The 13,992-nt window shown below is 43.8% G+C and overlaps 2 protein-coding genes across 2 annotated transcripts; one reads left to right on the forward strand and one right to left on the reverse strand.

Moving 5' to 3' along the window:
- The first annotated feature begins 2,655 nt into the window (after nucleotides 1-2,655).
- On the forward strand, nucleotides 2,656-3,057 carry LOC139638841 (corticoliberin-like). Its single transcript, XM_071512869.1, has one exon. It carries the CDS (start codon nucleotides 2,656-2,658, stop codon nucleotides 3,055-3,057), a length of 402 nt encoding a protein of 133 aa, XP_071368970.1.
- An 866-nt stretch (nucleotides 3,058-3,923) lies between these two features.
- On the reverse strand, nucleotides 3,924-13,752 carry LOC139638840 (E3 ubiquitin-protein ligase TRIM63-like). Its single transcript, XM_071512867.1, has 9 exons — nucleotides 13,633-13,752; nucleotides 12,630-12,799; nucleotides 9,196-9,373; nucleotides 8,380-8,475; nucleotides 6,997-7,230; nucleotides 6,036-6,058; nucleotides 5,718-5,842; nucleotides 5,053-5,384; nucleotides 3,924-4,007 (listed from the first exon to the last, which is right to left on the reverse strand). Exons 1-9 carry the CDS (start codon nucleotides 13,750-13,752, stop codon nucleotides 3,924-3,926), a joined length of 1,362 nt encoding a protein of 453 aa, XP_071368968.1.
- Between the last annotated feature and the right edge of the window lie 240 nt (nucleotides 13,753-13,992).

A 13,992-nucleotide genomic window follows, 5' to 3' on the forward strand; every position in this document is an offset into this window, starting at 1 on the left:
CTGACACTTTATTAACTGACAGACTATTCTCCATGTTCCTCCATGATGGAGACTCAGCTGCTGAAAGACATATCAGTCGGTTAAAGACCGTTCAGTCTGACCTACAGGATTTTCACGGCTTATTTCATATTCAGCAAGTTATTGGCCGTTGTCTCTGACGGCTCCATCGCCACACACCTGGAATGTGAATGTGGGACAGCTCGTCCTTGTCTGACGTCCATTTGAATTGGACGGTGCCAGCCAATCAGAGCAGGCGGCGGACTCGCTGTCATCATCAGTCAGCCGCCACTAAAGGTCAGAGAGCGTCAGAGATCCGATGAGCCGAGCGGCCGCCGCACGACGAGAGTTATCGATCGTTTTCCTCACTGCAACCTGAATTTATTTTTATTTCTCCAGGGAGGTTGAAGGTTCCAGCAGAGGCCGCGGCTGCAGGTGTGAATGTGTTGAAGCGTGTGGATTTCCCCCGGACACAGAAAGGTTAAACAAAGTGTTGAACTGACAGGAAGCCTGAGGCGTCTCCGCTCACAGCCTGATGCTTCCTTGTTAAACTCCCAGTTATGCACATTATTGATTTTCACGCCGTCTTTTGTAAACAGGACAACGTATGACGGATAGATTGACCTACACTGCAAAATGGATGAGGACCTTTCAAATAATGTATTGATCACGTTGTTGAGCTGTGTGTGTGTGTGTGTGTGTGTGAGAGAGAGAGATGTGCTGCATGTTGAAAAAAAAACTTTTCACCCAGATTGTTTTTTATGACCAAATTTATATTTTTGGGTGAACTATCCCTTTAAGTATCAGAAGTTAAAAACCTTGGTCCAGACTGAGCGTTGTGTGTTTCTATAGAGGGAGCAGAGAAAGGCCAATGCCTCTTTTCTCTCCTCAGTTAAGTTCTCCTTGTTGGTTTTTGCAGCTGCAGAGTGAGAAACCCTCAGACTGTGTTAAAACAGGTAAATGTCATCTGCAGCCATGCAGTTATTTCTGGATGAGGAAGAGGATGTTGTAGTGAGGAAGAGGAGCTGACCTGCTCACTGCATGGCTGCCATGACATGGCTTCCTCGTAGATTTCTGGCACTTTTTTCACTTTGCTCTTTGTTGTAATGATAAAAACTACAAGATGAAATTTGGACGGCAAGCGCAGCTTCAAACTACTTCCTCCTTCCCGGCTCCAAACTGATGCCAGGTCAGTTCCGGCTCCTGCTAAATGAAAGCTGATGGTTTGTCAGCAGCAGTGCGGCTCACCTGCGCAGCGTCCGGCCGGCCGGCCGCTGACCTTTCTCAACTCAAATCTGGACTGAATCTGTGACATTTCATCCAGGACAGGAAGGAAGTTTTCCTCAAGAAAAAACACCTGAACGCACCAGGAAGTCGCAGGTTTCTAAGAATATCTGATCAGGATCACGATTCTGCTTCAGCTGAGCTTTGATACAGAGAAAGACAAACCTGCTCTTACAAAATGATTCATAACATTAAATTTAAACTTTCTCAAACAATAGAGGGAAACTGAAGTCCTTGGTTTAGAAAATGATGACACTTTGACAGACTGGACGCGTTCGATTTTAGATACTGAATGATTAAGTTCAAAATGTATACTCAAAATGTATAGAAGTGTTGACATGATGATGACGATGATGAAGATGATGATGAAGGTGATGATGATGAAGAAGATGATGAAGATGATGATGATGATGATGGGTAAAAATCGTTCCTTTTTCCTCTGATCCAACATGTTGACTAAACCAAACGGACCTGATGAAGATGAAGATGAGGAAGATGATTATTCTGATGATGACGATCATGAAAAGCTGATCTGTAGAAATAATTCATAAATAACAGGCGACCTTAGAGCTGATTTATGACTCATCTGAGTCCCATTTAAATTCAGGTGTTGGCGCATGCGCAGCTGCCCTGCCCTGCAGACGGAGACGGTTCTATATAAAGTGTAACCGGGACGGATCGACTGAATTAAGACGCTGTTACCGGCTGACTGGAGGAGGAACAGCAGCTACCGGCGATCAGGTATCTGAATTGATTTAGAGATGAAGATAGTGGAGTTTCTCTTATTATGTTGAATTATTCAGATAATACACTTAACAGCAGGGAGCCACTAAACCTAAACTGTGCTGATTATTTAACACCAAAATTAACCTGCCGTCTCATATTCATATTTGGTCAAAGTGATTCATTTGTCATAGTTCACCAAACTTCCAGCGGAGAACTTTGGTCCTGATGCTGATTGATGTGGATTTTTTTTTTTATGTATGAAGAGATCAATTTATTGCGATTTTGCTCTATCTTTGCTTTCCATTATCATGATAAAAGCTAAAAAATCACATAATCTGGACTAAAGTGGGATGACTGAAATGACAAACACTTGAAGAATGAGGCAGCAGTTTGTGGATGATGGTTTATTTTATTTTATTTATTTATTTAAAAGGGACAATGTACAGTTCAAACATAAATGTCACTATTTGATGCTTTATTTACTTTATTTCAGGCAAAATACAAACGAATACAAAATCTCAAACTTTTCATCCGCTCACCAGCAGCCTGTTTTATCATTTCTCATGCGTTTTGCAGGAATCTTCTCCAAAAAATAACAAAACCATTTTTTATTCCACCAAACCTGCAGATTGTGCCAAAGCTCCGGAGATGAAGCTCAATGTCTTTGTTTCGGCGGTGGCTCTGCTCGGTGCCTTCCTGCCCCGCTGTGAATGTAGAGCGGTGGAGAGTCCGGCGGCAGGCCGGGCTGCGGAGCGCCTCCCCCGGCCGCTGCTCCTCCGGCTCGGAGAGGAGTTCTTCCTCCGGCTGGGCGGCGCCGCTCCGCTCCTCTCCGCCCCCGGTGCCTCCGCGGCGGACCGGCCTCTGCGGCTCCCGCTGCGGCTCCTCCAGGGCGATGAGACCGGGGAGAGAGGAGAGCGGTCCGAAGAGCCTCCCATCTCTTTAGATCTGACTTTCCACCTGCTCAGAGAGGTGCTGGAGATGGCCCGGGCCGAGCAGGTCGCCCAGCAGGCGAACAGCAACAGGAAAATGATGGACATTTACGGAAAATGATGTTTTGGAGAATTAAAATTGACACTTTGCACATCATGTAGCTACAGCATTGTTTTCAGTATTATTCTCCAACTGGTAAAAAAAAAAAAAAAGTGAGAAAGTGAAATCTGAAGTCATTTGGTCTCATGTTCGGTCTTAAAATCTGATTTGTGTCATAAATCAACATGTTGAAATAAGAAGATGACGCTGGACATGTGGAATTATTTCACCAAATTGGTGAAATTGAAGATTTAAGGAAATTAAGATTTTAAGACTCAGTTCCAGACTAAGTGACTTCAGATGGATCCGTTTTATTAATTTGTGGGATCGCAGTTGATTCAGTTTACAGACAGAAACCAAAATATGAAATTGAGCCTGCGATCTGAGCTGCTGGAGTCCAGCGTCTGCTTGGTCATCACATTGTGTTACAGAGAGCAAAACTACTGAAATAATGTAAATAAATGTCTGTCAGTCTCTGCACTTCCAGTCAACTTACGCATTTTGTACAGAGTGTTAGTTACAGAGAATGAATTCCTCCCTGTTCAAGAGTTTGGTAATAAAACCAGTGTGAGCAACCGCAGAATGCCTAAATTTATATTTGCAATAAAATATTTCAGAGTCATATTTACCCGCTGCTGTGTAGCCTAAATTATTGACTGATTCAAAGCATCTGGAGCTCGTCATTCACACTTGGCACATAATCAACATGCGTAAAGCTACCATTACGCACAGATGCGCAAAATTACGCACGGATCCCCTGGAACGAAGGTATTCCACTGTTTCCTCAGAGCTAAAAGGATAAAGTCCCAGTCAGTTCACAGAGCAGCTCGCTGTCAGAGGTTCAGATCCTGAACCGGATCAAACTGAAGTCCTGAACCGGTTTGCTTTTACTTCTGGTTGAGCCAGGAGAAGGAGAAGACGTGCCGCGGTCCGTCTTTGTCCTCCGCGTCGCCGTGCTGCTCGGAGGGAGACTGCAGGAAACAGCAGAAGAAGAAAAATAAAGTAACAACACACACACACACACGCTTTGTTTTACATTCGCAGTTTTGGCTAAAAGTTTGCGACGCATGCGCTTTGGATTGATTTTTCATTTGGATTCTAGTTGAATCAGTGAAACAGTCTTACTGGTTTAACACGTAAAGTGAGTGCGCCGCAGAAATGAACTGATTATATTATATTATTTTATATTATATTATATTATATTATATTATATCAGTCAAGACTGGACAGTAAAATGCCACTGAATAGAACTGGAGCATTTCTCTAATATGAAAATAAAACGTTTTAGTGACTTTTAACGATTTAACTGATGATACCATGTTAAGACACACACACACACACACACACACACACACACACACACACATTCACCTCACCAAACATCATCGCTCAGTTTTAGAGTTTTACAGTGCTTAGACCTGCATTTGGAAATCCTGCTGTATAAAATTGCAAATGGAAACAAAAATATTGTTAATCCCCCCCCCCCCCCAAAAAAAAAGCTCTGCCACACAGCAAACACCTGATCTGTTCTCAGATCTGAAGCAGCAGGTATTACTGCCACACTGCAGCTTCAGGCAGAATAAATATGAATATGGTCGACCAGCTGATTAAAGGAATAGTTCACCCATAAATTAAAATTCTGTCACATTCCTATTCCTTTAAATGACACTCCAGAGCTGTGAAGAGACAAACTGAGCTGAGGCAGAAACTCTCTCATCTTCCCTCCTCTGTCACCAGGATCAGGATCTGTGTGGCTGCTGTGACCTCTGACCTTTCACCTCCTTACTATTGGCTGCTTGTAAATAAAACATTTGGCCTCTGCTCTCTCCAGCTCAGATTTCAGCCTTAAAGCTTCACTGTCTCCTTCGCACTCTGGCGCCCCGAGTGGCAACGAGAGGTAACTGTCTGAATGTTTCACATTTTCACAGAGTAATTGTTGAATCACTGGTATTGATCAACAACCCTATCGATCCCACAGATAGATTATTGAACAGTGGTTTGATGGAGCCGTCTCACCGGAGCGGGGGCGGGGCCTGTGACGGGGGCGGGGCCTGTGACGGGGGCGGGGCCGGCGGCGGGGAGCGGCAGCGGCTGGGGCGTCTGGCTCGCTGGGGGGGGCTTGGGGCTCGGCGTCTGGACGGTCGGGGTGGGCGGAGCCTCTGTGTGGGGCGGCGGAGGCGCCGGGTGCTGCGCCGGGGCGGCACCCTGGGGTGGCAGCTGCAGCTGTGGCTGTTTGGGCGGGGGGACAGCAGCGCCCCCTGCAGCGCGGGGCGGCTCCACACGGCTTCCACCCGTCGTTCCCCTCCCTTCCACCACTTCATCTTCCTCATCATCATCGTCTTCATCAACTGAGAAACAATTTGGTATTTCAATTCATATAAGAAGTGAATGAGAGACTGTGAGACTTAGGCTAAACCTACATCAGATATACTGAGTTTATGATCTTTAATTTTTAAACTTTATGAATCTACAGGCCATAAATAACACTAACAACTAAAAGGTTAGTCTTCTTATTTTGGATATTATCACTAAACGTAGTGTGTGCTAAAGTGTTAGCATGGAGCACTGGAGCAAACGATCAGGGCTTCATGGATGAATTTTGGTCTGATGATGATCTGCTAAAACTCTATATTTGTTTGTTTGTTGTTTATTTTAAATGTATTTCTTGAAGTCAGTCTTACGTGTGATGAAGTCGACCTTCATCAGCGCTCTCCTCTGCCTCTGGAAGTTGGCGGTGAAGTGCTCCATCTTCTCGTAGCCGCGCTCCACCTTGTCCAGGTGAGTCGTGTTGGTTCCCTGAAGGATCCTGAAGCAGAGGAACGCAACAAGACCTGAACCCAAACCCTGACAGGCCCCGCCTCGCTCTGAACACTGAGCTGCACACGGCCAAAAGAGTCATCAGCAGCTCTTTGTAACGCTACACAGTGAATATTTCATAGTTATTAATTATTAAATAGTTTAAACATGGTAAAAGTGTGTGAATCAAGACAAATACTCACTTTTGTAGAAGTGGTTTGGCAGTCTGTGGGAGGGAAGGCAGTACAGTTATATCACTGTTGACATTAGGATTATAATAAGTTGAATATTATACAATTCCTTTCCAAGTTCCCAAAGAGTTTACATGAATTTAAATAATATATCTAGAAATATTGTTAGTGATGTTTCCATCCTTCCGTCAAATCAGCTGCAAACGAGCGTCAGCGTTCTCTTCGTACTTGTTACTGATTGGCCGAAGCAGCGCCCGCATCACCTGACATCTCGACTTGTTTTAATCTTCCCTGCAAATATATCAATATGTCTTCCTGAGCATTAATCCACGTGTCTCATTTCTTCTTCATATTGTTTATATTATAACTTTAGCTTATGTATCTACATAGCCGGCGCTCACTGTAGGCTGAACAGGCAAAAGGCCTCACGCATCCTTTAATTTTAGGTTTTCGTTCTGTCATTTATTTATTTATTTTAGTTATTTTTAGTTGGTTGTTCATTTTTCTTTTTTTTATGACGGTTATTTTTGCTTTGTTTAACCTATTATTACTTTTATCCTCTTTTTCCTATTTTTGCTACTGTTTTCATTTTCATTTGTAAGTAAATTTTTTGTAAGTGAACTTCCTTCTCAGTGACTCAGTTGTATTTAATACAGGTGTCACCTCACAAGCCCTATGGGGTTTTTCAACCTGTGCATACTGGACAATCTTGTTTAATTCTATCTATTGACATTTTATATTTTACTTTCTTGCACAAACTAAACTAAACTACTTCATTTTTTCCTACATTTGAAAAAAGAAATGTGTCTTACTCGGTCTTTATTGCTTGATGCTGGGTAGGATTTGTCTCACAGGGGGCCTCCACAGAAACCTCCAGCAGTCTAGAGCCGGCCCCGTCTGCCTGTCTGTATATCTCTCTCTCCATCCATCCATCCATCCATCCATCCATCCTCCTCTCTTTCCCTCCGCTCACCTGCAGGAACAGGGCCATCTCGGACTCGTCCATGGTCTGGATGCCGGTCTCCAGCAGCTTGGCGGTGGTCTCCAGGTGCTCGCTGTACTTCCTCCTCAGGCTGCGGATGTAGTCCAGCTTCTCCTCCTGCTCAGCGTTGATCCTCAGCGTCAGATCGCCCTTCCTCTCCTCCAAGATGGCGTAAAGATGGTCGAACGTCTCGCACACCTTCGACTTCTGCCTGCGTCCGTTCTCCTGTGGGAGCGATCAGAGGCTGAAACTGACTCAAAACTCAAGCAGCATATGAAGCACTTCCAAAATACTATTTATCCATTTTTGAAAAAAAAAAAAACTTTTAAAATGCAGATGCAAATTGCAGGCTCTAAAATGACACTACTTTGCAACTAAAGGGCTTGAAATAGCAAAAAAAAAATGGTTTTTTTGTCATAGTAGTTGTCATATCTTTGAAATACTGGAGACTTGTCTGGTGGTTAGCAAAATATCTCAAAAAGTAGATTAGATTAGATTTAGATTAGAGAAACTTGCTGCATAAACTATAACTCTTTATGTGAAGACGAGTATGTTGCCATAAAACATATTTGCTAATCAATGCATAAATTAGCTTAATGAATGACCTCATTAGCATAACAGATTATGTTTAATATATCATGGTGGTTATGGCGGGACATTTGAAACTTTATCACTGTTGTGTTATATCAATCAGAGAGGAGCAAAACTTATTTACTTATTTAAAGCTGCAATAAGCAACATTTTCTGACCACTAGAGGGCGACAGAAACCGCAACACATTTGTAAATAAAGCACAGCAAAGCCGCTGCACTACGGAGGCCCCTAAGGACAAACCTAGCAAAGCGCTGTGCATAAAGGCTAACAGCTAAGCTAACCGTACCTACAGAGAAGTCTCACCGATTACCAGTCTCACTTTGACTGATCTTTCTCCTGCTGAAGGTCACATGTCCCACAATGACAAGTGAAGAGGCAGGTAGCAAGTTTCTATTTTAACTAGTTTACTAGTTTACTCGCTCGCTTCATCGGTTCCTCCATTACGAGTATTTTTTTCAGGGATGGGAGGGGCAGAGCGCCGTTTTTAAACAGAGAGGGAGGAGAAGAGCTAGTTTAAAAAAAAATGAAAAGCTGCTGGAGGGAGGGGGAGGAGCTTCGTTCAGGAGCAGAATCTGACAACAAGCTTCAGAAAAGAGGAGAAAACAACAACACAGCTGGATATTGGTTTATATCATTATGTCTCTATGAAATCTCCACACAGCAACACATCAGCTTCAGGATTGGTTAGAAGGGCTGATGTCACTTATTGCAGATTTAAATATGAAAACGTTGTGTATATCAGTTGTGTATCAGTAAGCAGCCATGTTGGTTCTGCACTCACATCCACGGCTCTGCAGGTTTCCTCCAGCTGGGTGATGATCGCCTGGATCCGCTCGTTATTCCCCACCAGCATCGCTATGCAGTCTGTCAGCTCCGCCTGCACACACACACACACACACACACACACACACACACACACACACACACACACACACACACACACACACACACTTTTATATGATTTTGATTCATCAAACTTTACATTTACTCTAATTACTGTAATTGAGAAGCTTTTTTTTTTTTTTTTGAGTATTATCTAAAGTCAGTAATGTGACTTTTCCTTCAGTCCATTTTAAATCCATCCATCACAGAACAGATTGTGTGTCTCTCCATCAGCAACAGAAACTGGATCAACGTAAACTGACAAACTGTGGATCCATTCACAGTGAGAAGAGGAATCTGACTTTACTTTGTTTCTGCACTTTATTTTCTCATTTCTAATGTTTCCAGTGAAAAGAATCTAGTGTGAACTCTGTCCTCTCTCCTGTTAGAACCACATGGAAAAGATCACAGCTGACAACGTTCTCTGTTCTAAAGAGGAACTCAGGAACTTTTACTCTGAGGACATTTTAAATCACACACTTTTTACAGAGTATCTGTCATAGTGACCTCATGAGGCATAAATATACATCTCTAACCTATAAAACCATCAGATTTTTGAACAGTCCCGCCCCTCCTCACCTTTCCCATCCAATAAAATTGCCTTTCTCTCCCTGACACTTTTGAAGGATCCCTCCCTGTGTTCTGTCCCGCCCCAACATCCTGTTTCTACAGGAAATGCATCAAACCCAGGAAGTAAAGACGCCTCAGCTCCCACCTTCTGAGTCTGGAAGACGCTGTCGAGCGGAGCGACCTCGCAGTCCCTGTGGGCTCCGAACACCTTGCAGAGGGAGCAGGTGGGAACAGCGCAGCTCACACAGTAGATGTTGATCTTCTCTCCTTCGTGCTCCTCGCACATCGGCTGCTCGCACTTCGGCTCCGGAGCCGGTTTACTGCTGGAGGAACAGTGAGCGAGGAAGAGGAGGGGGAGGAGGGATTGTTAGACTGGTTAAAGGGGCATGACACTAGGGCTGCACGATATTGGAAAAAACTGACTTTTTCGTCACAAACTTTTTTTTCTGTGATATATATTGCGATATGAAAAAACACAGGAATTTTCACCAAATGACTTGAATAGCTTTATCAAGCCTTGCCCCTGTAAGAAGGTGGCCTTGTGGGTAACCTGCAGGGTGAGGTAGCAGGAAGTGAGAGTGTTTTTAGCTGCAGCCAGAGTGAGCTGCAGGATGCTAAGTAAAGTTAGCATAGTTAGCGGGAAAAGAGCTTAGAGCGTCACAGAGAGGCCGTGCGTTATGTTCACTGCTGTACTGAAATAAAGTGCCAGTTCTCCACTGCAGAGTTGGTCCGGACTCTCAGTAAAAAGCTTGTTACCGGCTACGAGCCAGGCTAAGCTAAAACAGGCTAGCACAACACCAGAGGCTTCACAACTACGGTTTGGAGTCGTGAAAGCTGGAAAGGTAACATACACTACTCTGATAACAAACCCTTAAATCTGAGTAAATTATGTTCTATCAGACAGACTTCTCTTGTAGATTAGTCATGGAAAATGAGAACCGTTCGAGTTTTCCTTTTCTATCAAGCAGCAAAAAAGTTGTAGCATGACGTGTTTGAGTTCATTTGCCTACTTGACATCTCACGTCCTGCGATGTGACTACTGCACATGCTCACATCGCGATGATGATGCTGAAACCATATATCGTGCAGCCCTACATGACACCCATTTTAAGACTTCACACATGTGCTTCCTGTGTCCCAGTCACTGCTGTCCCATTCATTGTCAATGGAGCAGTCACTGATCTTACATCCCAGTCACATCAAGGGTTTTCTCTCTGATTTATAGCTAGAAACAGACTCAACTGTCCTGGACTCAGAAATAACATGTGAATTCTTAAAATGGATGCCGTTCCCTTTTAAAACCTCCTGCACTGATCCTGCTGGCCTGGATCCAATCCTCAAAGTAGCTCCACAAAATGCTTTCTGTTTTTTGTCTCATGTAATCTAACCCCCTCCGGCGGCCATCTTGGAGGTCCGCAGTTCTGTGAACAGCTGATTGTGTCTCTGTCTGTCTCAACAGAATTGAACAGACGGTTAATTTCTGTCTGTTTTGATTGGGAACTGACACATCTGAACACATCTGATTAGCACACTAGCTAACGTATCTAGTAGCAGCTAGCGTTAGCATGTTCACATTAACATCAGTGTGTTTGCTGGCTAGTTAGCTAGCTAACAGTTTGTTCAGGTGAACTGAGCTGACTCTTCTCAAGCTCCAACTCTTCATGTTTTGGAGTAGAGACTAGGGCTAAAGACAAGACAGTTTACTGTGTCACAGTAACCTACATTTGGAAACAAATCCACCTTATCACACTATTCACTTTTACTGAGAACGTTACTGAATGGATCTACAGCCACACCACAACAAGCTGACTCAGCTGCTCTCTGCTGACAGCTGCTTCACACACATTTACACTTTATTAACTAACACACAGTTCTACAGTGTTCAACTAAACTCTCAATAAATAAATCTCACAGTATATTCAGTGACACAGCTGATCATGACCCAACTAATTCAACCAATTCTAAGTAATTTCACTCAATTCATCATTTGCTTGTTCTTCATTTCAAATGTTTACATTTACTAATCCACAGGATCTTATCTGTCTATTAAAGTATTATGAGCACACAGTGGCTCTCTATTGATACTAATATCTATACCAAGGGTAGACTGATTAATTGATTGATTTATCCAGACTAATATTAGTGGTATTTGGTTGTTGGAGGGATTTCAGACCCTGGACAGAACAGACAGCTGATGTGTCTCCTGTGAAACAAGCTCACCGCTTCCCCTAAACGTCTGTTTATCAGCTTGTATTTCTGACACGTGCTGCGCCTCGTCCCAACAATAAAAATAGTTCTGCCTCACTGGCCTACATGTAAAAATAGTCCCGAGCCGGCCGGACCACGCTGTAGGAAACCTGTGAACCAGCAGGCCGGTCTGGAGAGTGTTGCAACCCCACAAACAGAAAAACAAGTGTTGAAATCCAGGAAGAGCAAGCCAGACTTCATTTACAGTCCTGATCTGTTTTAAACAGCTGAAACAGCTGAGAGTTAGTCTGCTCTGCAGGAAGCCAACCAACACTTGGAGTCCTGACTATGATAAACTCTGATTGGTTGATCAGTTAGCTGATAGTCACATCAAAGTCACGTGAAAACCCACGTGAACATGTGAAATGTCCCATTGACATTTTCACCTGTGAATTGTTTCTTTGCATGTGAAATGAAGTTTTCACACGTGAAACAAATATTGACAGATGGCAGGTGAAAATGTAAAAAAGAAAACACTTCATCTAGAAATTGAAGTTGTGACGTCAGAAAGCAGCGAGAGAAAAACTGCTCATGTGACTGTTCTGTGAAGGGAATTAGTCAAATACTGTGAAATACAGTCATCGGCCACTTTGTCAGCTAACCAACCATCTGGAGTCCTTTCTATTGTAAAACCTAGTTGGCTGCTAAAATTCTGAAAGGATTACTACAACTACAACTACAACTACAACTACAACTACTACTACAACTACAACTACAACTACAACTACAACTACAACTACTACTAAGTTACTAGCACTTTTACGTCCAAATACTACTACTACTGCTACTGCTGCTACTCTTAGTACTTCTAAGGCTACTACTAATACTGCTATACTAGTACTACTGATATTACTATTACTACTTTCATTAGTACTGATACTACTACTACATTTTAAAACATTATGACCTATTCTTCAATATATTGATAACTACAAATAAATAGCGTTAGTTCCAGAAAAATTGTAAGTCTTTCTAATGAATTCAACTCTTTCTAAAGCACACACATTTCTCTCAGAAAATTGAACCTTTTGTAGTTTTCCTGTCCTGCAGAACAGCAGAGTCAAGTCAAGTTTATCTGTATTATCTCTGAATGTCTTCAGTCACAAGTTAAAGTCAAGTCTGCTGTATGATTTTCCCCCAAAATGAATAAATAACATTTCAGAAAAGGATTCTTCACACGTGTTTCCCTAAACTCAGCAGCGTTGCCCTTTGACCTCGCTGTGTTGCCAGCAGGTGGAATGTGTGAGGTGATGCTTTGTGAGAGTGTGTGTCTGTGTGTGAGTGTGTGTGTGTGTGTGTGTGTGTGTGTGTGTGTGTGTGTGTGTGTGTCACCTGGTGGATCCCTGCTTGTACATGTCGATGATGTTCTCCACCAGCAGGTTCCTCTGCAGGCCGTAGACCCCGTGGCGGTCCAGCACCACCTCATGGCGGCAGGACGGGCAGCGGAAACGCCCGCCGGACGTCACCGTGGAGCCGCGGGTCGACAGGTAGGGGTTCGAGGCCTGGGGGGGGGGGGGGGGGATAAAAAACCCGGACACTGACAAAATGATGATGCAAAGTTCAACCAAATGATGTACATTCATAAAACGACGCCTATTCATTAAACTGCGATTCACTGCATCACAAGTTTTTCTTGATTTAAAACTTTCACATTTTGTTATTTTGTTAATAAAAACTAGATGTGAGTGAGCAGACTGACTGAGTCTGATGAAGGTTTTGACTCTAAAACTTCTTGTTCACAAATCCAGTTTGGACCAAACTCTCTCTGAAGAAACTAACTGCAGACTCTGAGATTTCATATCGAGATTTTTTTTCGATTAATTGTTAAGTTGTTCAGTTCTAAGCTGCATCCATTCATAAGCAACGAGGAAACTTTCCCAGAGAAGAGGGAATAACAAACTGTACATATCGCTGCTGTCCTGAGAAAACCTCCTAACTCCAGTCTTGGTGATTTTCATATTTGAACCTCAGCTGAAGGACTTGAAAACCTTTCAAACCTCCTTGGATCTGCACCTGAATTTCCCCAAGAGGATCAATAAAGTGCTATCTTATCTTATCTTATCTTATCTTATCTTATCTTATCTTATCAACTCTCAGTCACAGTGGTCCGGCTGAAAACGAGGCCGATTCTCTGAGCTCTTGACATGTGGGACGTCCCGGAGGCTCACACCATGTAAACACATGTCGTGGGTTGGAATCCGACCCAGGACCTCTGTCTCATGTCCTCTCCTTCTTTCTCCCAGTCTGTCCGGGTCTCTTTCTGCTTCATCTCGTCTAATAAAGGCAAAAGTGCCCCCGAGTAGTGATGTTTAAAAAAGAGAAGCTGACATCTGACCTGGAAAATGTCGTTGGCACACTTGCGGCAGAGGTTGTGCTGGCAGGGCAGGATGACCACCGGCTTGGTGAACGTCTCCAGGCAGATGGGGCAGATCAGCTGCTTCTCCAGGCTCTCCATGGTGCTGTCCGGCTTCGAGTGGCTCATGGCCCGCAGGCTCATGGCCCGCAGGGGGGTGGAGGGGAGGGGGGGGGGGGTGGGCGGCCGGGTCGGAGCGGAGCGGAGCGGAGCGAGGCCCGAGTCTCGGTGTGAAGCAGAAGCAGAGAGGTGAGTGTGTGTGAGTGTGTGTGAGTGTGAGTGTGTGTGGAGTGGCTCAGACAGTCTGACAGCACAGAAGAGTCCGTCTGTTTTTAGAAAGCC

The sequence above is a fragment of the Centroberyx affinis genome, unplaced genomic scaffold (genome assembly GCF_046629955.1).
Source record: "Centroberyx affinis isolate AG114_WGS23_722 - 3 ecotype Tasmania unplaced genomic scaffold, CSIRO-AGI_Caff_v1 ptg006588l_1, whole genome shotgun sequence".
NCBI classification, from domain to species: domain Eukaryota; kingdom Metazoa; phylum Chordata; class Actinopteri; order Beryciformes; family Berycidae; genus Centroberyx; species Centroberyx affinis.

Excerpts from the sequence above, each read along its gene's own strand:
- LOC139638841 (XM_071512869.1), top strand. The coding sequence starts at position 2,656 with ATGAAGCTCAATGTCTTTGTTTCGGCGGTGGCTCTGCTCGGTGCCTTC.
- LOC139638840 (XM_071512867.1), bottom strand. The coding sequence starts at position 13,752 with ATGGAGAGCCTGGAGAAGCAGCTGATCTGCCCCATCTGCCTGGAGACG. Across the intron at positions 5,843-6,035 it reads GCCAAACCACTTCTACAAAA|GATCCTTCAGGGAACCAACA; the intron begins GTGAGTATTTGT and ends CCTCTGCTTCAG. Across the intron at positions 4,008-5,052 it reads CAGGCCCCGCCCCCGCTCCG|TCTCCCTCCGAGCAGCACGG; the intron begins GTGAGACGGCTC and ends TGTTTCCTGCAG.